Genomic DNA, 24,368 nt, shown 5'->3' on the forward strand with positions numbered 1-24,368 from the left:
CCACCAGCTTTCTGAATGCGTCATGGGATATTTTTGCTATGCTCTTGTTTTCAAACATGGAACACAGTAGTTTCATGTAGATCACAGTATGCACATGCCCTGTCTCCTGTCAAGTGGATGTGCAGAGTAAAGTTTTAGGTGAATTTTTCAGTAGGACACACTCTTTTTTTATGAATAATATTATAAGCGAGCTGGGAGCAAAGCCAATGGCTGAGGAGAAATTAGAGATCGCCCCATTGTACCTATGTTATTCTGTGGGATGAACAAACATTTGAACTGCATTCTACATGACTAATGACTAAAGTGGGCTGAATTAGAGCCCATTTTCTGTGAATAATATTATGCACCATTATGCTATATTTTTGCAAAAACATGAGGCTCTCAAGATAGCTAAAGCTGCCTCTAAACCAGACCTAAAATCGACCTTAAGTTGTATGAGTAGCTCTATGGATGAGTGAGTGGTTGTGTGAGTACTTGTATGTGTCTGTCAATGGGTATGTGAATGGCTGTGTGCGAGTGGTTTTGTGGACATGTGAGTGGGTGTATGAGAGGTTTATGGGGGTGTGTGAGTGCTTCTCTGGATGATGTCATTAGTTATGTCAATTGAGATTTCATCAGTGATGTCAACAGTGATGTCACTGACCATGTCTTAAGTGATGTAATATTTGAGGTCATAAGTAGTGCGTTGTGGGGGGTACGTTCTAGTTAGCTCAGCTATCACTTCTGAATTTCACAGGTTTTGTTCGAATGACATCTGAGCCTAACTATAATGTTCCTGTAACCTTTGACAGTGAGTGTGTGAGTGAGTGCATGAGTGTTTCAGTAAGTCTTTGTGTGGGTCTGTGAGTCAGTGTGAGAGTATCTGACAGTCTGCGAGTGGGTGTATGAGTGTCTGAGTGCTATCTGTTTTTTCCTCTTTGGCTCTGTTTTGCCTTTTCTACTTGTTTTTCTACACTCTATTTTGTCTTTCTTGCTTGTTTTTCTGCCCTTTGTTTTGACTCTTTCTGCTCATTGCTCAACTTTATTTTACCTCTTTCTGTTCGTTTCTCACCTTTATTTTGCCTCTTGATGCTGGTTTCTGACTTCTATTTTGTCTCTTTCTGCTCCCTTCTTACCTTTATTCTGACTTTTTGTACTTCTTTCTCACGTTTATTTTGCCTTTCCCTGCTCGTTGCTGATCATTTTTTGCCTCTTTCTGCTCATTTCACACCTTTATTCTGGCTATTTCTGCTCATTGCTGACCTTTATTCTGCATCTTTCTGCTCATTTCTACCTTTATTTTGCTCTTTCTGCTTGCTACTCACCTCTATTCTGCCTCTTTCTGCTTGTTGCTGACTTTTTTTCTGCCTCTTTCTGCTCTTTTCTCACCTTCTTTGTGCGGCCTCCCCCTTTCTTGTGCAGAGGTCACCCCAGGGAGGTGATGGTCTCCGGGGCCAAGAACGGCCTGGGAGAGAAGGTGGACTTTTCTCATTCTTTAAGTTAAATTTGGCCCTGGGGAGGTGGTGGTCCCCTGGGCTTGGGTGGTCTGCAAATCCCGCAACAGAGTTTGCTTACCCCGGGGAGGAGGCTGAGTAGGGAGGCCCCGTGCACCCCCTCCTTTTAAAAAAAATCTTCCCAGGGCCGGCCTACCTGGGGCTCATTTTCAAAACAAAAGTGTGGAAGTGCACGCTTGGGTTTTTTCTTTTTGAATTTTTGCCAGAGATGCAGATCTGCCATGATTTTTGGCAACACATTTTTAAAAAATGCTTTTTTGCTTTGTTGGGGTCCCAGGGGGAACCTAGGACCAGAGCTAAGGGGTCAGGGTATTCCTACCCTGCCCCTTTTTCTTCTCTAAAAATGTTATTTCAGGGACTTGGCTGAAGCTGTAGTTTCAGGGTGATCTATCAAGCGGGGACGAGAAAAAGGGGGGGGTCCCAAAACACGTTTTTCCCATGTTAAGCCTATGGGGATTTTTAATTTTTTGAACACTACAGCCTGAACTGCTAAATGGAATTATACCAAATTTGGCAGAAAGCTAGATGTTGGTCAAGAAAGCCTGCTTTTTGTGATTTAGTGTAAATCTGTTCAGTAGTTTTTCAGATATCTAACTTAAAAAAATATAGATATCTGTGGACAGTGAAACAGGGTACTGTAGAGTGGCTTAGAGTGGTATACAGTGAAGTGGTGTACAGTGAAGTGGGGCAGAGTAAAGTGAAGTGGGGTAAAATGAAGTGGGGTAGAGTGAAGTGGGATGCAGTGAAGTGGCGTAGACTGGAGTGACATAGAGTAGAGTGGCATAAAGTAGAGTTGCACAGAGTAGCATGGATAAAGTGGGGTGGAGTGAAGTGCAGTGGCATACAGTGTAGTTGCGTAGAGTAGTGTGGTGTAGGATAGAGAGAAGTGGGGTAGAGTAGACTGACGTAGAGTAGATTGACGTAGAGTAGATTGGCATAAAGTAGATTGGCATAAAGTAGATTGATGTGGGATAGAGTGAAGTGGGGTAGAGGAGAATGGTATACAGTAGAGTGCCGTAGAGTATAATGATGTTAAGTGCAGCCCCTTAGAGTAGAGTGGTGCAGAGTACAGAGGCGTAGAGCAAAGTGGTGTAGAGTGGAGTGACACAGAGTGAAGAGAGAAACAACCTACTGGACCCCTCCCAATCAGGATTCAAAACCAACCACAGCCCTGAGACAGCCTTTATCTCCCAACAGACGACATCCACACCCTACTCGACAGAGGTAAATTAGCCATGCTTATCCTGCCTGACCTCTCTGCCGCCTTCGACGCGGTCTTCCACCACACGTTCATTGATCGCCTACGCCACATTGGCACAACAAGCAACGCGCTCAAATGGATGGCATTTTTCCTCACATGACGCACCCAGAAAATCAATCTCCCTCCGTTCACATCGCAAGCTAAGCATAACATCTGCAGATTGCTCCAAGGCTCATTCTTTGGCACAACACTCTTTAATGTCTACATGACACCACTTGTAGACATTGTCAAATGGTACAACATCAACATCATCCCCTATGCCGACGACACACAGCTCATCCTATCGCTCTCTGCTGAACCGACCTCAACAAAGACTTAGTTTCACAACTGCATGAAGAACATCTCCGCATGGACGAAGGACAACTGCCTAAAGCTCCATATGGACAAGACAGAAGTTGTCATCTTCTGAAAACACAGCACCCTCTGGAACAACTCCTGGTGGCTATCTGAAGTCGGACCCACCCAAACACCAAAGGACCAAGCACACAACCTCAGCATCATCCTAGACAGCGAACACTCCATGAAACATCAGGTCAACGCCGTCTCCTCAGCATGATTGCACATGCTCTGCAAAGTCTTCAAGTGGCTCCCCATCACCACCAGAAAGACGGTAGCACCTGCCCTCATCACCAGCTGACTGGACTATGGCAATGCACTCTATGCAGGTACCACCACCAAACTCATGCAACAACTCCAGATGATCCAGAACGCAGCTGCTAGACTGATCCTCAACCTGCCCAAGACAACCCACCTCACCCAGCACTTAAAAGACCTCCACTGGCTACCGGTCCAGAAGAGATGCCATTTCAAGTTACTGACACACCTACAAAGCTCTCCATGATCAAGGACCCACCTACTTGAATCACCGTCTGCACTTCTGCCATCCCCCAAGAACCTCCACACACCTCTCCCTCGTGAAGATCCCTTGCTTATGCCGATGGCGCGCAAAGCAATTTACTTTCCGTGCGTTGCAACGCCAACTCGGCGATGCAGCACCCGCAATGTAAAAGGTTTTATTTACTTAACTCCTTTACGCCGTATGCCAGAGTTTACTACCCCCCACCCTGCCCATCCCCCGCCCCGATGCCCCGCAGCACTCCCTTGGCAAGCCGCCACTGGGTATTCTTTTTTTTTCAGCAGTGTGGGCATGACCTGGCGCACGAACAATGTTTCTGCTATTCTCGGCCATTTGACTGTCATCTCAAATGTCAGCTAGCAGGACTTGCATTTTCTCTTTTCCCTTTTTAAAAAAAGAGTATTTTATTTTCATTTAAAAATGTCTCACGAAGGGCCTGCTCATTGCTTCATGTTTGTCACAGTGAATAAGAAAGCGAGTTTTATCTTGTGTAAAAACAACATTGCCTTGCTCACAGATCTGTCTCTTTTTCCCTGTAGTGGCTCATTCCTTCTCTATGTGTTGTGTTTTTACTAATATAATTGGGTATCATTCTTCAGTCATGGGTCACTGCTGTCTTAGAAGAATTCAGCACCCTCTAGTTGATTATCTTCACACTCAGTCACTTGCTCATTCATCTATCCAGGAACTCACATAGCCATCCAGTCGTTTATTCATTATCACCCTTGCCCTCCCACACAGCCATATTACACGAACTTGCAAATCGACGAAGAATACTTTCTCTTGGAAAGCAACTAACCAACCTTTTGGCTTTGCCAATGTTTGGAATCCCCCTTTTGTCTTCTTTTAATATACTGTTAATATTACTTGCATTTTAGGAATTGTGATCGTATTTTACCGATACCAGTCAGAAAATACATCTGTAAATTAACATTATGAAAACATTTTCTCTCAGAAACAAAAACGATGGCTCTATAAATTGAAATATATTGCATAATTAGAATTAATGAAGATTGTGTTAATGTCTAGTTACAGCAATTTAGGGATTAGCATCGGTTCCTATCAGAAGAAATGTGTTTGATCATACTGGTAGCTTTATGATAGTTAAAGATATCCTATCTGTCCTTTTGCTTCTGTTTGATGTTTATTCACTAACCATGAACCACTTTTTGTTCTGTGGGTGCTGTGCTTTTACTTAAATGTGATTTACTTACTTTTTAACATACCACCAGTTCTATCTCTTGTGTGACGTGTTTACATACCAATGCCCTGAATAACTGCAGTTTGCACATATTATTTTTAACTTTTAAATTGAAAGAGTTTAGCTGATCCTTCCCACGAGTCCTCTTTCTAAATGGTGAAATTAATCTTCCGACTTCCTCTGAATGCTGCATCTTAATTGATTGCTTTAAATATGAAAGCAAAACAAAAGCTGCTTCCCATAGGAAAATGACAGGACAATTGTGGGACGTTTCCGATTGTATGGCCGTTTGTAGAATACTTGGCGCGTGTACTCGCACATGAATCAGGATTTTCCTATCCTCTTTATTCGAAGCAACTTTGTGAGGTAACTGTGAACCCCCAAAAGTGTCTGTCTGTTCAGCCATAAACTGATACTGGCTGTCCTCCTTGTTTACATGGTTGTTTAATTGTCCACTTAAATCTTGTTTTTTTTCCTTCGCTGGAACTCTTAATAACCCTATTTTCTTCAAACGCTTAAAAAAGCTTGAAATAGATGCGAATGATTCCAGTTGTGGTAATCCCTTGTTTATGACAGCAGGATTATTGTATTAGTTTCGCTGGCTCACATACAAATGTTAAACAGACCTTGACTGATACAAGAGCCTACTCCAAACTGTTACATTAAAACCCAAATTTTCTGACCATTTAATGTAACGAAAGCTTATTAAAAGTATTCCAATGCGGTACCTCGAGGCATAGGGACCTTTCCCATATGATTTTGTGTGTCCTATTCGAACAAGGAAGTAAAAATAAAAGAGCTAAAAAAAACTCGATCCCAATCCGCTAATGTGAGTGTGCATAGGACAGTGAGCCCACAGCATGGCTTGATATTTGCACATTTGCGGTGAAAGGGGGTGCAGGCTGCTTGCTTGGGTTAATTGACAAATGTATATTATCAGAAAAGCGCCCCTCTTCGCCGTCCTTTTCCAACAGCATATCTGATAATGAGTAGGAAATGGCCAAGACAGACCGGGGTCACCCCTGGGCCTTTCCTGCCTTAATCTGTGTATGAAGCGGCAAGTGCTTAGTTATAACATTTTTTTTCACATACCTTAATTAGGGCACAAAACTGAAACGGGTTTCTTAAATTACAGGGCATTGCCTTTAGAGTGCATGTCCTTTAGAGTTCATGTCCACCCAGTTCTCGATGAACACCTTTGGCATCCAAGATGGGTTGTTGTTTAATGCCCATATATCCATAGTTTTATCCTTTTTGATTACTGGTGGAAATTGGAGTATGGGGAGAAATAATCACTATTAAGGGATTTCCTGTAATAACAGGCGAGAAACGCTGTGGAAACACCAGTCCTCGCATGGTTTCCCCCTGGGTGTCTCACCCATAGATTTCATCTGATTTCAGAAGCCAGGATCTCGGGGTGAAACACCACAATTTATAATTTTATTGGCGCTGGTAGCTTCCGTTGCTAGAACCATCAGAATGAATGGGCCTCTTAGGGACATATTGTATGTCCCTGTCTAGTGTGTTTACTGAGCTGGATTAATGCCTCTACTAAAAAGGTGCATTTAGGAAAACATGTGGAGCACTTCTTCTGCGTGTGAAGAATTTACCTCAGTTGTATGGTCAAGCATGTGCCATAAATAGAATAGTAAATGGAAGAAACCAGCAAAACATTTGGCTTTGTAAGGTATAGTGTCTTGTGAATGTGAACAGCAGGACCCATCTGGTCCTTGATGGACTCTGTAGGAAAATCACATAATCAGTTGGGTGTGTCTGGGTGTGGTTAATAAAGTTTATGATGCAGTGCATTCAGTTAATGGTTGCACTCTGAAGAATAAAGACATGCACTACAGAGCTCCCTGTGTGGTGTGATAATGTGCATGCCACTGGCTGGGGAGGATGCTATAACTGTCAATGAGTAGGGGATACATGCCCCAAAGAAACAAGACTGCTCTACCTGAGAGTTTGCCAAGGTCTAGCAAACTGCTTGTGCATGCCACGTGTGCCTCATTAGAAGTGATGCAGGCTACGGTTAGCATATGTGGAGTCAAATCACCACTCCAGCCAGTGCAAGATTTGGAAGAAGACGAAGGCCCTCCGGAGAGGCCTATTCACAGTCGGCCAGGAACCTGCTGGTAAGGCCGAAAGAAGAGATTCTGTGCCACTGCATAACACTGAGTCATCGTCGATGCAAACCAGAAGCACAAAAGGCAGAGACAACCAGGTGCAAAGAAAGTACTAGTGGCAGAGATGACCAGGTGCATAGACACGCTAAAGGCAGCAATGATGCACAACGCTGATAGCGGTGACAAACATGTGAAAGAGACAAGATCATTACTCACGCCAAGAAAGAAGATGGCACCGTACAACCTCACCCTGGTAACAACGACCCAGATGTAAGCACGGAGCTGATGCTTACAGAAGGTGCAGGTCCGAGTGAGCAACAACCATTGCAGGACATCATATACTCACAGCGTCAATAAGTCCCACCATAAGTTATGATGCTGCTGTGTTCCTGAAACCACCATTAGATACTGCAAAAAAACTGTATATTGACGTCAGATGGACTGCATGAATCGAAACATTCTATGATTTCATCTATGCGCTAGAAGAAGCAGATGACCAAAAGATCAGTAAATACTTTAAGAGCCTTGCAGGTGATGGAGTGTAAGGAGTGATAAAGAAAATATCACAAGGTGATTGAATATTTTACCCATGTTGGTTTGTTCAACTATAAAAGACTATGGGCCGTATGTAGGTAAATTACATTTACCGATTCTTAAATACCGAATTTTACCGATTCGGTATTTATGAATCGGTAAATGTAATGTAGGTAGAAAAATACCGAATCGGTAAGTGTCGGTATTTTAGAATCGATATTTACCGATTCGGTAATGGCAACTGGCTTCCTATTCAGTCCTATGGGCCTGGAGGCCCATAGGAATGAATGGGAAGCCAGTTGCCATTACCGAATCGGTAAATACCGATTCGGTAATGGGGGAGGCATCATCATGGGTGGCAGGGTGTCACATTGACACCCTGTTGCACCCCTGATTCGTCCATGTGTGCACATGTGGCGCACATACATGCCCTAAGGGCATGTATGTCTGCCACATTGCACACTGCAAAGTGCACAAAAATGCTTTTTCACACCTATTCGTCATTTACCACCAACTTTTAGTTGGTGGTAAATAACGAATCCACACAACACCCACACACTCCCCCTACATCTCATTTCATGATTCGGTATTTACCGAATCGGTAAATTACCGAATCATGAAATGATCCCCCTACACAGCAAAAGCCTAAATACCGGTCGGTAACGGTATATTTACCGAAAATCGTCCGTTACCGACCGGTATTAGGCTTCCTACATATGGCCCTATGTTTGGGGATGTCGTCAGCTGCAGAGCTTTTTCAGGATGTCACTCGCCACATAATACAGCCTGTCACACATGCTTTTACAGTGATGATATACTGGTATTTTGGGCCACTCGAAAGGATCATGACAAAGCCCTTATATAAGTATGCCATTTACTTGCTGACACAGGTCTCACTTTGAATGTAGAAAAGTGTGAGTTTCACAAAACAAATCTCAAATTCATCTGGCATATTTTCTCAGAAAAGTGGATGACACCAGATCCGGCTAAAGTGTAAGCCACATTGTCCACTTGTTCTCCACAGGATGTGACCATGCTGCAATTATCTTCTGCATGGCCAGTTACTGTTGCAGGTACATTTGTGACTTTGCCACAATCAGTGTCCCATTGAGAGGTTAGACAAAACTTAATGCTCTGTTAAATTGGTCACATTAATTTGATTAAAGCTTTAAGAAAATCAAACATGCAATTGAGAACGTGACTAAAATGGCCTATTTAAATCCAAAACTACATACTGATATTGTGGTAGATGCAAGCTCAGTGGGGCTGGGCGCGATCCACGACCAGTGCAATGGACACGACAATGCTCAGAGATGCACAGGAGTTTGTTGCAGACCGAATGCGCTTACTCCCAACATGAGAAAGTCTAGCTGTAGTGTGGGCTTTTGAACACTTCCATGTATTCTGTACGGAAAACACTTTACCCTTGTCACTGATCACCATGATTTAAATATTGGAACTCCTAAGCTATTCAAAAGTACACTGCTGGACCTGTGGACATTACGGAAGCAGGACTACCTGCGCCCTGGAGGACTTCCCTACTGATTGAGGTCTGCTTTGCTCCTCAGAGGATTGTCCTGTTACTATCAGAGGGCTGCCCTGCTCTCTGAGAAGGAAGACTTGAAATGCTCTCCTTATTCCAGGCTAACCTTAGTGACTCCCAGGGTCAGTTGGCTGACTTCCTGTCTGAGCTAAAGGAACACAGCAAGCTCCAGAGGCCTCCCTGCAACTGCCCAGCTGCCCTGCTACACTGCACCTACCCGGTCCTGCCACTGGAACTGCCTGAGCCCTACCAGCTTCTGCTGTAGTGAGTTCCTGATCCCCAAGAGGTGCCTCCTTAGGTCCTAGCCCCTTGGCTGACATCGAGCTCCTCCTGTGATGAAAGGTGAGATTCTGAAGTTTTGTGCTCTCAGTGACCGTGAATTGGCCGGCTTGCACAGAGACTCTGACACCCTCAAATACCTACAACAAAGACCTACAACAAGAAGCCCCGGTGAACTAGACTATTTGATCTACAGCAACCACCAGCAACGATCAGCAGCACGTGATCTGCACTTTGCGCTACAGCAATGACAGCCTGCAGTGACCGTCAAAGCAAAGCTGCCGCAACAACAGTCTGTGATGCCCGACTGGATCTTCACGCTACAGTGACAACCATCAACAATGCCAGGCTTGCTCTTTGCGCTACAGAGGCAGACATCCACAATACTCTAACTGCTCATCGCGACTTCCTCCACTCAGACTTTGAGAAGGTAACTTTTTCAGCAGGACTAACCGTGTATCCAGCCCCTGCTCCATCGAGGTCAGCCTGAACTTGTGACTTTTCCCCAGACAAGCATGACCAAATGACCCTGAGTGGCACGTTGTGCTTTTAGGTGGTATACCTACCTAAAACTTTGAAGTTGCATATCTCGAGTTCTTCCGTTTGGAAGTTCCTCTCTGGTATCATTTTAGTCATTAAAATTTGCATTTCTAAATGACTGGGGCATTTTTGCAGTGTTGTGTTTCACTTTATTATTGTTTGTGTGCTGCATAAATACTTTACACATTGCCTTTATGTTAAGATTGACTGCTTTTGTGTCGAATTAGGGGTGGGCAGAATGTTTCATTCAGCTTGTGGAATGGTGTCTTATTTTTATAACGCCAAGTCCCAGTCAAATTCCGCCAATCGCCAGTTTTCTGCAAGGCTCCGGATATGCAAGTTGGCAGGCGAGATTGGGCGTCCCCTGGCATAATTTTGGAATTGGACGGTCATAAGCAGTCATGGTCAGACTAGTAGATTTGCTGCCGATCTCCTAGATTTTCTACTCGAGCAGCAGCAAAATCAACTCTAATGACCGCCCTCTTTTGCGCATGGCATGCAGCCGTTCGTGCTGATTTTTCAGCGCTTCTTGGGCGAAAGGTGAGCTAACAGAACATGTAAATATTAATAGCGGTGCTTAACAAGGATGCATATTAGCTCCAACTCTGTTCACCCTATATATTAACAGGCTCATTGAGACACTCTAGAGAGTCTGGTCTGGTCCTGTAAAATTTTATCGATTCTTATCTTCCTGTGAAAAATATTGCTTGGAAATTAACATATCCCCAAAAAAAGTCATGACTTTTAGTCCGCATAAGGCTTTTAGAGGGAAGGTTAAGATAGGATCAGATTGTTTAAAACAAGTCAAAGATCTTGATTACCTGAGTGCAAGAATTGCAGACCAATATCGCCAGCCCTAGCAGTTTACTGTGCAAGAGGACTATGTGCAGGTATATATGGAGCAGAGATCTGGGGCATGGACCAAATAAGGGGACTTCAGAAAACTGAAAATATGTTTATAAGATCTACACTTATGTTGCTTCAGAGTGCTCCTCATACACCCAGGCAACTAGATCTTGGTCTAAAGAATGTATTGCATGTGGAGGTTCTTAAACTCTTGGTATACTGGCCCAGTGTTTGGACTGGTAATTCTCCAACTCAGCTCAAGCAATTATTTATAGAAGTGAAAGCCCAGGATAAATAATCTGGGCAAATGGCACAGGCATGTTAAAACCTGGATATATAAGCTAAGATTGCATGAAATATGGGACAACCCTGACTGGATTAAGAAAGATACACTGGGCCAGCTAAAAAGTGGATAATGGAACTATATTCAGAAGAACCGGTTGTGTAAGCCTGCTACTGGTGCTTTAACCAAGAGGTTTTTAGATTTTAAGAGTAACCCCGGTTTTTAATTGTTTCTGGATAGAATTGAACCACCTCAAGCTAGATGAATTTTTCTAAAATTCAGATATGAAATTCTGCTTGTAAATGAATATCAAAGCATATGGAGGGAAAATCAAGGTCCATCTTCCTGCCCTTTATGTGGCGCAAGCACTGAGACAGAGGAACACTTTGTTTTTTGTCCCTCCTATACCAAACTGAGGTAAACCTGGATTATCCCTATTTGTCGTACTTTATCTATAGCACATATAATGGATGTCATCAGAATGCTAAAAAGTGATAACAAAGATGGCTTGTATTTGCGTTTTCTAGAAATTGACTTTACACACGGCGAGTGAGTAGTACAATTTTAAAGCAAGAGCAGCATCTAGGAGGAATGCACTAAATGTTATGTTCTAATGTTTACTGTTTTTAAATATGTTATGGTTATTGTATTAAGTGTAAACAGGGTTGATTAAAATCTTTATTGCACGAGGAATTTGAACAATATTGACTGAACACTCACTATGTCTAGTTTATCTTTCCAAGAGTGCTGTATCAGCTGTAAATAGGATTGATTCCAACTTTCATTGCACAGGCACTTGAACAATGCTGACCGATCCCTGTTTATGCCTTGTGTAGCTTCTTTTCTAATTCCAGTAAAATACTGTTTGAATTTGATATCTGAATTATGGCTGTAAGTGAGTCTTGAATAATAATTTAGCAATATTTGTACTGAGCTTTATTTTGAACTTGTGTTTAGATATCCTTGCTAGCCGTGGTGATTAAGATGCAAATATTTAGGATTAACAACAGCCTTAGGAGGGATGTATTAATGTCATTTTTTATCATATACTGTTTCAAGAGAAAAACACCCAATTACACATGCACTTTGAGCAATGACGATTGAATTCTCACCATGAATATCCTCTAGCCATATCAAAATATTCTTTTGATTTTGATCTTGATGGTAGTTGTGATTGGCAACCTGATAAACCAGTCGTTCTTGCACTGAGTTTTATTTTTCCTTATGCATTTGAATATTGTTGTACTTGAATTTTCCTGATTGCTTATTTTTAAGCCTACCTTATCTTGTATTTTTTAATTATAGTTAGTACTACTTATGGCTTATAAATCGCGGCTGACTGGCCACTGAATGATAATGCGCTTTTTATAAAATGTATTATACGCATGTATATTTTTTGTGTTTATATGTTATGTCCTTTAGGGGTTTCGTTTTTCAACACCCAATAAAGATGATTCAATTGTAATATGAAATTGAGTGTTTTTATGGCGTATGTTGTATATATGTATTTTTCATGTCTTTTATGATTTTAACGAATCGAATAAAGAGTATTTGACTGACTGATTCTATACAAGTATTTTATTAGATTTCATTCCATATACTAGACTAGCTGTGAAGGAAATTTGTTTTGTCTTTGATTTGATTGTTTTGGCAACATACTTCGAACTGGTCTACATTTCTTGGAGCAATATATATAATTATTTTCGGGGTGGTGCAAGGGTTGGCCTCTTGATGATATAGTATCTAAAGTTGAACAGTCATAGGTGTTGATTTCAGACATACCTGGGTGACACCTAGACCATTTCCAGTTGAAAGAGCGGTCTAACTATTATAAACTCGTAGATGATTGGCACTATGAAAGCCATTTGTTCCTGTTTGAATGGAAGCCTACCTACTGCAAGTGCCGTTCCTGGGGCCAGTTTTGTTAACACTGCACACAGTACCTTTCAATCTGAAAAGCTGTCCCTTTCCTTTGTAGAGTTGGAAACCTGTTATGGTGATTTGTATAGTGCACTAATCACCCTAGAGGGTATCCAGGCGCTTAGGCATAGTGCGTAAGTGTTTGGTCCCAAGATGCTTATATGAAGAGCGAGGTCTTCAGCTTCTTGCAGAAATCAAGAAGTTAGGAGGAGGATCTGTTGTGTTGAGGTAGGTCATTCCATGTCTTGGGTGTGAAAATTTGAGGATTGCTGTACACCATAAGCTAATAAACAATAGTTGACTCTAATAAACCTTTTTTTATTCTCTCATTCCTAGAAGATTACTTTGTAGCTGATTGTAATGCAGTGAACACTGGACTATAAAAACAAACATTTAAAAAGTCAAGTTAGTACTCAATCTGCATAACATATATGCAATCTGAGTTATGGAGCCCACGTCATAGGAGTTTATCATCTATTACCTCTTTCATAGAAACTACCTTGTTATGCCACTTTTGTCTAATCCATAAAGGTTCTTGTGAGACAGCTTTGCAACCTTTTGTAGGGATGCCTAACTCAAGATCCCTATGTTCACAAAAGTGTAAATTTGTTGCACCCACTGTAAATAAAGGTTACAGACAGACAAAAGTCAACAAGTAGGAACGACTATCATACTGCAATTCTAGCTCTTTCTTTTTGTCAATAGGAAAATAACAGAACATGTAGACAAGCTATGGAGGTTATATTGTGTAAGAGGCTCTGTGATAATTTATACATGTCTAGCAGTCGAAAAATGTTCCATATTTCTCTTTCTTCTTTTCTTCTCTTTTTCTAGTCAATAAATAACCCTGAGGCAGTGAACAGATGGTATGTGGTGTTACTTACATGAATCCTAAACATTAAATAAAACAATTCTCTACCCTGTCTTCTCAGGGACTTAACTCTACCCTTTACAACACCACACAATTTCACCTTATAGTCCCTTTCCAGGAGATACCTCCACTGTCTTGTAACAATTAACCCTCCCACCTTATTCATCTATTCCTCAAGATTTACTTACCTGATGCCCGAACGTTAATGTCCAGCAACTAATTGCCCTCCCACTCACAAACTCCTTACCGTAAGTGCCCTTTTGAGATTTACATAACATCAAAAGCTGAGAGCTTCAGACACCTATTGTAAACGTGAAAGGAAGTATGTTTTTTTTTATCCTGTCACTAAGGACTCTGTGGTTTCCATAAACATCCTCACAATAACGTTGCTTGATCTACTACTGGTAGCTGGCCTGCCTCTTTGGTTGTTAATGTGTTTGAAATGGTGAGGATCTTATTCATCTGAAAAGTTTAACCTCTTCTTTTCCTCTTGAAGGAAATGTAAGTATATAAGATTATATAAGGTTTCTGTTCATTAAGTCACACAGACCAAGTATGTCAGAAATATGCACCGGTAGATTCAGTCCTACATTTGGAGCAGATTTCCACATTTTATGAAGTGCACAAAGAATTGTAGGAGAGATATGGTAGATCCATGGACATTCTCGATTACCAGATATGCTTACATATGTCAAATATTATCAAACACCTTTTCCACTAATTCGAAAGACTTTACGGGATTATCATGCATATTTGTGCACTTGCTCAGTTAGTTGATTTAAATATTGTTCTCCAGAGGGAACATATTAATAATACACTACACTTAAAAACATTCGCAATACAGTACATAATTTTTGAGTGCTATACATTGAATGTATGAATGACATTCACTTGTTTGATTCATTTTCTATTCTTTGTTTCACATCCTTATCTGTGCAGACAAATATTAATGGTGTGCACTATAGGCAATCTTTTATTGATTGGATAATAAATATATAATACTGATAATGTGATTATGTGGCAGGGACTCCTGGGGCATAAAGCATTCTCCCTGAGCATCCAACAGACCCCAAATCAAGCTGTTCACACATGGGGTGAGAAATCATTCCTGTTCTCTCCTCAGGTGGTTTTTCTGAGCTCAGGATCTACTGTCACCAGAGATCTTAGGAGGGAAAGGTACAAACAACCAACATGTAATATAATTCATGTATAATCAAAGTAAAGCTCACACATAGGCAGATATAAAAAATAACACTGTATGAACTACAGGCCACATAACTGAGGATGGAATTTACAGAACTGTTTTGTAAGTGAATAATAGGATCATGCACACTCCGTAAACCCTTTGAAGAATTACTATTCCATCAATGTCATAATTAAAGCACTTATAATGTATTTGGTCTTGTCGCAACAGACATGAGTTGATCAAAATGACGTTTGAATTTGTCTCGATAGAGACTTGTTCAGTATGGTGATATTGCAGATTTGAAAAAGCTCATTGGCCAGAGCAAAATACACGTTGCCTGAGTACCATTCTGCTAATTCATCACAAGTTGACAGAACCTTGTTTGAATAAAGGCTGAGCATCATATTTTCTGACAAGTTGATTGATCCTTTTCTGGACAAACTGGAGGCAAGTCGAACAATATTTAGGCCAACTGTGTCAAGAAGCACTTTTTGCATAAAGAAATAAAAAAAACTTCTTCATGACTTTATTTAAACATCAATTTTTCATAAAGGGGTGTGCATGATCTAATTATGTATTGATCATTATTTACTGAAACATGAGGTTTGTAGCAGAAATTGTTAGTAACTATTGAACATTTAATATCTTTCTTATCTGTGGTAGTGCCTTACCAACCGTTATTGAGCTTTAGACCTAGTCTCATCACAATAGCTATTTTAAAAGGCTAGTGCGTGGGACCTTGGTATCAGTAATGTTAACAGGAGCACTTTAAATCCTATTATGGAATATAAAAGTTTAGAAACTTTACAGTGTGTCTTTGTGGATCTTCTAAGTAGAGCCAGGATCAATGATGAGGTCAGTCCTTGAGTGCATGTTTGGCTGTGGGTAGATGCAGAGAACAGTGAAAGTATTTATCTTTGCCCATTGAATAATTTCTGGACATTAGTTTATTTAAGTAGGTCTTTACACTCCACTGTAGAACTGTGACCGATTGCATCACAACTCTTCTTGTTTGCACATTTGAAACCTGCACTCCTGATTTTACTTGCTACTAGCCCTTCTGTTTTACTATGGTCCTGGCTACTCCTAGCTTGCTAGGTTCAGCAAACAACAAGTACTTCTATCTGTTCTGTGCAGTACTGATCAAATGCAAGGTCCAGCCTTCATACACTTGCTAGAGTCCCAAAACGTTAGCTACTTTAAAGCTGAACATCCTGATATAAATTTACTTATCTGGTTCAGTGAAGATATACCAGACACAATGTGAAAAATGCAAGTCTATTAGCACCCGGAAGGAAATGTATAAATTACAGGTTTTTTACTATTGGAGTATTTTCCAGGTGGCACCCATTTGCATTATGAGTATTTGGCAGGATAGGCAGTGTGACTTCAGGAACAGTTTGCACTTTCTTCAAAAGTTTAAATTTGTACTCTAGATGCAGCCTTTAGAATTCTGGCACATTGCTGTTTTCCTAAGCTGAGCATGATATCCTGTATTTCAGTCACACTCAAAATATCTTTCACAGGTTAAATGACTTTGTTTTTGGGAGGACAACGGCTAACCACACGCTTTTCCTAGAATCAATGTGCTTGGTGCTAGTTTCTAGTTTGAAATTTGTTTTAGGATCAGCACTTAAAAAAATAACTCTGGGTTCAACATGGTCCTTTGCAGGTCTGCACAAAAGGACTCAAGGCTTTGGGCTGGCTGAACTTTAAGCTGCCTGTTGACTAGAGGGTCTGGGCAAATTCCTTACTTTTCCATCTGAGTCAGTTGTATATTAAAAGTGTCTTATTTGATCACTAAACATTTTAAAACAATAATAATCACTTTAACACAATTCAACTTACTCTTATCAATGATTATTCTATCATTCTGTTTAATCACTCAACCATCCTCTGGCATCTGTATTGTGGCAAAAAAAACATCAAACCCACCACTATTTATATTACATAGGATTTCTGTAATACATCATTGACAAGCAAGATTACTGGATTTTCTAAAATGAGTCAAAGCCATTTTGGCCCCCCTACTAGTCCTATATAGACTTCTTCAGGACCAATATTGTTGATTTAGTTTTAATATAAATTGATCTTTGTGTTATGGCATTCTCTGGGCAACCACTATTTATTAAATTACCATTTCACTGTGATTTGGTCCACCTAGAACATGTAGGAAGTTTGTTTTAAAATAGCTCATATGCACCCTTTGATTTCTTTAAACAAGAAGCATGAGGCAACTGTCATTGAACTTGCTAGCTGCTCTATTCATCATTTGAAACACAAATGGGTTTTAGGCCTCTATCAATACTATTCTGTAAGTTATCGTCTTTTGTAGCTAATCTGGATCTCCAAAGTGCACTTTATTAGAAATTTGTTACCTTTAATTAATTTTTGATATAACAGAAGGAATGTTTAGCGCACCCACATTAGCCATTGTTTCTTTTTTCAGGGCTACCTTACACATGAACTGTAGTACTTTAGCATATGAGTCCACCACACTGTCTGGCACTGGGAACACTGAAATTTGAACTCTGTTGGTCTTGGCCTAATTTTTTAAAAACTCCACCTTGGATTCTGAATTTAAAACTGATGTGATTGCACAGTTTTCAAATTTACAAAATCCACTTCCCTGCTCTCCCCCATCCTTATTTTCACCCAGCTCATACATTGATTCAATATTTGAATGACTGTTTCAGCCACAGAAACATGATTCTTTATGTCCTCCATTTCATTTTCAGCAGATTCTCTTCTTTTATTAGTGGGCAAATAGTAGTTTGTAAATCATTCAAGACATTCATATTTAAGGATTCTCTTTGTGTGAGTGATTGTAACTCTTGTTGCTTTTGTAGCTTCAGGAAACTCCCTTTGTTTGTCACTCATCACATGAACTCATGGGATCAAGAAGTCCAATCTACGTTTAGCTTACTGTTTATTCTTATTAAGGGGTACTTAAGTATGAGTATAGGATGGTAGGTCAGAGCAACACTCCAAGTGACAAGACCCTGTACATTTGTCAAACTGCATGGAAGGTTTCACACCTTGGCCGTACACCACAGGAAACACCAATGCATCCCCTAGGTTGGGCATGGGGGACAAAGGCACATCCATGGAGACACAATGATTCTTGACCTTCTTCTTCAGGGCAGGTGTCCTGATGACCCAAACCACAGCTCAGTCCTAACACCATCTTAATTTGTCTGCTGCTCACCAGCTATGGATATCACAAGGCCTCACCAGCTCTGTGGAGCCCAAAGAGCACTTGCATGGAGACCCCTGGCTCCACACTTTCAGCTCCGCCGATTGCTAGTTCTATCGTGTATCCCGAATGATACTGTATAACTCCAAAATTAGAGCTGTAGCAGCACACCAACCATAACGGTTATCTTGAAGTTTGCTAATCCCCAATAATTTTCCTGGTTACTTTTAAGGGAGTAAGGGAAAGGGGCCCAGCTTCAGGGCTACAATGAGAATGAAAGATGCAGAGTGTGTGTGGGGCATAGAGTGCTCCTTTTTCTGAACTCAGCTCAGAATCTATGGTACTCAGAAGAGACTGGTGGTGAGCCATGGATTGTTTTCCCAAACACAGTCTGGGGTTTGCCTTTAATTTGGCTGGTCCATTCACTTTAGAAGAGAACTGAAACAGATAAAGGTATGAAGACTTGTCTGCTTTCTGCTGTGAATGATTTCAGCCTGTCCACCTGAGTATTTGGGAGAGTTGTCTCCAAATTTAGACATGATTCTCTAGATCAAGATCTTTTTATGAGGTCTAATGGAAGTAGACTCTGACTAACCCCAAAAGACGCATGGGTCCTGATCCTACCAAAAGGCCTGCTTGCCTACCGTAAATGCTCTATTTATGATGAAGAGTGCACTTCGGTCCTAGTCTAAGAAACTCCTTGGTCTAGTAATCATTTTTTTACTTTCATTGTTTCCCATGAACACTGTTTGTTTTTGTAATAATCTGTGACCCCTACAACTGATTATCTTTAATAGTATTTAGTAACTGTATTGATGAATTAGCAGTCTTGCATGTGTGGCAAATGGATTTTTCTCTAAGGTAAGCTGTGCATTGTGTGCCAGCTTGTCAAAGTGATACAACAAATAATTGGCTCACTCTAGGGGAGGGAAAGAAGAAATAAGAAATTACAGACAGTTAAGCACAGATAACAAAAAGGTCAAAATCAAAACAAATAAACACCTAGAAACAGAATGCAAAAAAGAACTTGTTTTTCCAAAGGCAATACAAACCAATTTTTATTGGCGTATTATAACAACACTCAATAAGTGCATTAAGTGTGCAAAGCAGTGAAATTGGTGAAAAACAGAAGGTGAAGAGACTTGTTCAAAATAAATGGTACAGATAAACCTTTTACACACAATGGTCTGCAAAATATTACCTCGTCTAATCATTGAATTTCAAAACAGAGGAGACCTTCAAAAGTTCTGAGACCTAATAATAGTGAATAATGCGGTCCATACTGCATAACATTAGAAAGTTGAAGTTTTGACCCCAACAGTTTAATTGACCAGGATTATCATAAGGGCCGTTGTCGTAAGACACTTAAGAAAATGCAGCCTAAGAACCAAAAAGAGAAAGGATAGGAAATTGTGTACAGGAAACTGTAACAAGAGAAACATGCACAACCTGACCAAAATGGTTTACCTAGAAAATATCAAAATCAAACATGATGTTTCAAGCATAAGAGATAGTAGTGAATCAAGCTTTAGGACCCAATCATAGACAAAAAAGGAGGCAAGGAGAAGATAACTCAAGTAAGAAACAACACAGATCCAGCTTACCGATAGACCAATACACCATAATTCAAATACATAACCTGGATTGAACTAGAATAAAGATGCTGTTATGGTATAAAATTCCCACAGAATGAGTCTAAAATGAGAACATAGGGGGCCCTCAATAAGATGAGGCAAAAACGTAAGGCACGTCAGTAGCAATACATAAAAATGATACAAGAAAAATACCAGAGAAAATAGGTTACATGATAGAGGCAAGTCCAAAACACATCCCCTGGAAAGGGGATGCCCGGTTGGCATGCAACCCACAGGGTAAAAAAATTAACAGTTAGACACCAGCAAAACAACTGCCCACAAGGAAATGCCTAGCAGGACCTTTAAAATCAAAAGTACGGCACAAACAAACAAGTGCCCAGCAAGGAATACCTAGCAGGATGCTCCCAGCAGCAAAACAGGGGATGATTTAACTGCTAATAAAAAGTGTCTGTAAAATTCAAGACCGGTCAGTGTTGCTGAAACAGTAATGCTTACTGTGTACTCCCGCAGACTTTAGAAGAATAAGAAAATCCACCTGCATACATGTGCACCATAACATGTAACACAGTCTAACGCAATCACATAGGGTACCCAGAGACTAATGGAAATGAAGTCACATACAGAAAGGAGATACCAGTCTGACTAAGGTAAAAACCACAGGCACAAACAAGCCCAACATTAAAAATATTATAGTAAAACAGTCAACCATAATAAACTAAAAGATCAAATGTGCCTGACAGAATGGGAATTAATGTCCCAAAGAAGGCAACCAAGGCCAATACAGAGGAGGTGCAAAGGAAAACAAACATGTACAAAAATAAATAAATAGAGCCCACAAACCGAATAAAAAAGTGAAACTTGAATTAATTAAATATAGATTATATGAATTACATCAGTCCTACATCAAATTCCATATGTAAACAATGTCAGCATGCTTTCATCATTGATATTGAGACGAGTGACGGATGAATCCAGGTGGTCAATCTGTCTGCGTTCCAAAGATAACATGGTCTATTTTAAACTGGTACCTTGTGTACTCCTTGAAATTTGTTTGATCACTTGCCATTTCAAATGGTGAAGCAGATGTCCTGCTTGCTGGTAATGTTCAATAAGCGGGGCACAGTTAATGCTGCACAGTCAAATAGCAAGTGATAAAAAAAGTCTCAAGAAGTAGGCAAGTTACCAAAATATGCTTTCATTTGGTTTGTGGGCTCTATTCCTTTTTGTCTGCACACAATATATTGGGAGTCTCAAAAATTGAGAGTTAAAGACATCACTTTTATGGAGAATTAACAATTGTTCTGACTGCACTTCAATCAGGCTATGATGAGATGTGTGAAAAATTAGGCAGTAAACTGCTTTCATTTGTCCACCAAACCTTTGTGTTATGTGGAGAGGAAACATATGAAACCAGGACTAAAGTCCCCTTCAGATGATGTTAGAAGTAGGATTATGCAACGTCTATTCAGCAGTATCTGAGAGGGAATGGAGACCTGTTTCTCCTGCATCAAGCACAAAACTTTCTAATGGCCCTCGTTTATTTTGCAAAGTTAAACTGATTACCGTCAACGTATTCGCTGTTCCAAATGCATACTTGCAAAGTTAGTTGTTACTCTCAGGCAGGGCCAGACAGGCCGTAGCGGGCACCGGGCATTTCCCCGTTGGGCCGTAAGCGTGGGGGCTGGTTTTGGACCGGTGGGGTCTGTTTTTGGTACAGGGAGACGGTTTTGTAGCAGTGCTGCAATATCAGCCCCCTGTACCAAAAGCAGCAGCAGTGCTTCCCACGCTCCCCCCCCCCTCCTGTAGCCAGTCCAAATGAATTGCCACGGCCAGTCCGACTGAATTGTCAGGGACAGTTTTTGTTCCCAGTTCAGGCCTGCTCTCATTTATGCAAGTCATTACTTCTACATCTACTATATTATCCCCATTGTGACATATCTTCAACAATGTTGAGAGGCAATCTGAGATAGGTGCCTACTAGCACTCAGCGATGATCTCCTAACTAAGTTGGTTTGCATATTTTCATACGTGGATCTCACTGCTGCTCCAATCGGATGATCATGAAAAATTCAAGAAAACAGATCTGAATCTTTTATTTTTTTAGATTCTTCTACATACATATTTGTACCCAGCTTGTTTAATAGTTTTACTCTAGACCTTGATATTCTGTTGTTTTCTCTTTTCTGGGTGATCTAACATCCTGGAGGCAACCTGGTAACAAACGGCCATGTGATGTCATTCACTTTGGTTTTAACAAAGTGTCTCCATTGCACTTTAATACTGCTGTATCTGTGTCTTTCAGTTCCCTTAACTTTAACTTCCAAAACAATTCCCTTTTATTCCTTTAAATCCCAAGCATGTAGTGCTGGCATGTAGAAGGGTCTATCACTAATTCCACATGCACTTTTCACACAAAAATCACTAGGATAGGAATTGGGTGAAGGAATTGCTGCAGATGTCTGACTTCAAACATTCAAAAATAATTACTTGACTTTAAAAGAGCTCCATTGGCAGCATTTGAAGCTTTGTTTAATTTCCACTTCTTTTCAAAGTGTTTCTATTTCAGCAAAGCTACCAAAAAAATAATTCCTCTTACCATCTGGAGCCAAGGGGATTGGTAAATCAGACAGAGGTGCCGATTACGATCCGGTAAAAACCGTGTACGAACCGTCGGTCGGAGCGAATTCCCCGTCCGACTCGTACCCGGTCGTAAAACTTTACAAACATGGAATTACGATTCGCACGGAAACACCATTTCCGTACGAATCGTAAAAAACACCGACCGACGAAAATATACATACGAATGTGATCCGGGAATGCTGCGACGTGACGTCAGGACGCTTTCAGGCAGCGTTTCACGACCCAGGAATTACGATTCGAACCGACAGCAGTCCGGACGGCAATATTTTCACGGCACCCAAAAAGTGCCGCAAAAGCGAAGTACGGCACGAATCGACCAGAGTAGGTGGCCCGGTACGTGCCGTACCCCCCCCAGCCCCCGTAGGTACGCGCCGACCCCCCCAGCCCCCGTAGGTACGCGCCGTACCCCCCCCCAGCCCCCGTAGGTACGCGCCGACCCCCCCCAGCCCCCGTAGGTACGCGCCGACCCCCCCTGTGTGTACACCCGTGTACGTGTCGAACCCCCCCCTGTACGTTCGAGTCGAACCCCCCGTGTATGTACGGTGCATACCCCCCCGTGTACGTTCGAGTCGAACCCCCCCGTGTACGTTCGAGTCGAACCCCCCCCGTGTACGTTTGAGTCGTACCCCCACCCGTGTATGTACGGTGCGTACCCCCCCGTGTACGTTTGAGTCGTACCCCCACCCGTGTATGTACGGTGCGTACCCCCCGTGTACGTTCGAGTCGTACCCCCACCCGCTGGGGGTACGCACCGTACATACACGGGTGGGGGTTCGACTCGAACGTACAGGGGGGGGTTCGACTCGAACGTACACGGGGGGGTTCGACTCGAACGTACACGGGGGTTCGACTCGAACGTACACGGGGGGGTACGCACCGTACATACACGGGTGGGGGTACGACTCGAACGTACACGGGGGGGTACGCACCGTACATACACGGGTGGGGGTACGACTCAAACGTACACGGGGGGGTTCGACTCGAACATACACGGGGGGGTTCGACTCGAACGTACACGGGGGGTACGCACCGTACATACACGGGAGGGTTCGACTCGAACGTACAGGGGGGGTTTGACACGTACACGGGTGTACACACAGGGGGGGTCGGTGCGTACCTACGGGGGCTGGGGGGGGGGGGTTGGCGCGTACCTACGGGGGCTGGGGGGGGTCGGCGCGTACCTACGGGGGCTGGGGGGGGTCGGCGCGTACCTACAGGGGCTGGGGGGGGTCGGCGCGTACCTACGGGGGCTGGGGGGGGTCGGCGCGTACCTACGGGGGCTGGGGGGGGTCAGCGCGTACCTACGGGGGCTGGGGGGGGGGTCGGCGCGTACCTACGGGGGCTGGGGGGGGGGTCGGTGCGTACCTACGGGGGCTGGGGGGGTACAGCACGTACCTGGCACCTGTTTGGACGTCTCCATGGTTGTTATGGGAGTTCGGTGCGGACGGTCTTTTCACCATACGGTTGTACATTCGGACGCCCGGGATGGATCATGATTCCTCGGTCGGACTTCACCTTTCACGTTTGTACGGTGAATCGTATGAGGACGTGTCGGACACATTTTCCGACCCGAGGACGTGTGGGGAATGATTCCCAATGCGGTTCGTATGGACTTTTCACCATGCGAATCGTGATTGCCAGTTCGTACGGCACTTGTACGATTCGTACGGTAAAAAGACCGGATACGAGTCGCACGGGGATATTTTTTACCGGATCGTGATTGGCACCAGAGAGTGAAAATGTCAGATTACAATTGGATTACAAGTTTGTCCATGAGAATCCCCTCAAAGGTGAGGAACTGCTGGAGGAATAGGAAATACAGTACTTGGTTCCTTCATTAATTCTTTATTTTCCCATGACATTTCGCCCCAAGATTTTGGCTGCTTTCAGCAGGCAGAGTTCCCCATTGTAAAACACTGAACCCATAGTGTCCTCACAGAGTAAAAATGTTTGATAGGGTCTGTAACCCCTTTTACCTGCTCCACCCGAATTACAAGC

At 42.2% G+C, this 24,368-nt stretch overlaps 1 protein-coding gene across 2 annotated transcripts in view; it reads left to right on the forward strand.

Annotated features, from left to right (window-relative positions):
* The window catches only part of PRIMA1 (proline rich membrane anchor 1), a 789,901-nt gene that overhangs the window by 754,054 nt on the left and 11,479 nt on the right, over nucleotides 1-24,368 (forward strand). Inside the window, exon 5 of one of the 2 annotated variants that reach the window (XM_085626481.1) lies at nucleotides 13,717-13,748. The exons of the other annotated variant lie outside the window; for it this stretch is intronic. Coding sequence (XP_085482607.1) covers nucleotides 13,717-13,723 — 7 coding nt within the window. The 3' untranslated portion in view covers nucleotides 13,724-13,748. The remainder of the gene's footprint in view (nucleotides 1-13,716; nucleotides 13,749-24,368) is intronic. 2 annotated transcript variants of the gene reach the window in all.

The sequence above is a fragment of the Triturus cristatus genome, chromosome 9 (assembly GCF_964204655.1).
Source record: "Triturus cristatus chromosome 9, aTriCri1.1, whole genome shotgun sequence".
NCBI classification, from domain to species: Eukaryota; Metazoa; Chordata; class Amphibia; order Caudata; family Salamandridae; genus Triturus; species Triturus cristatus.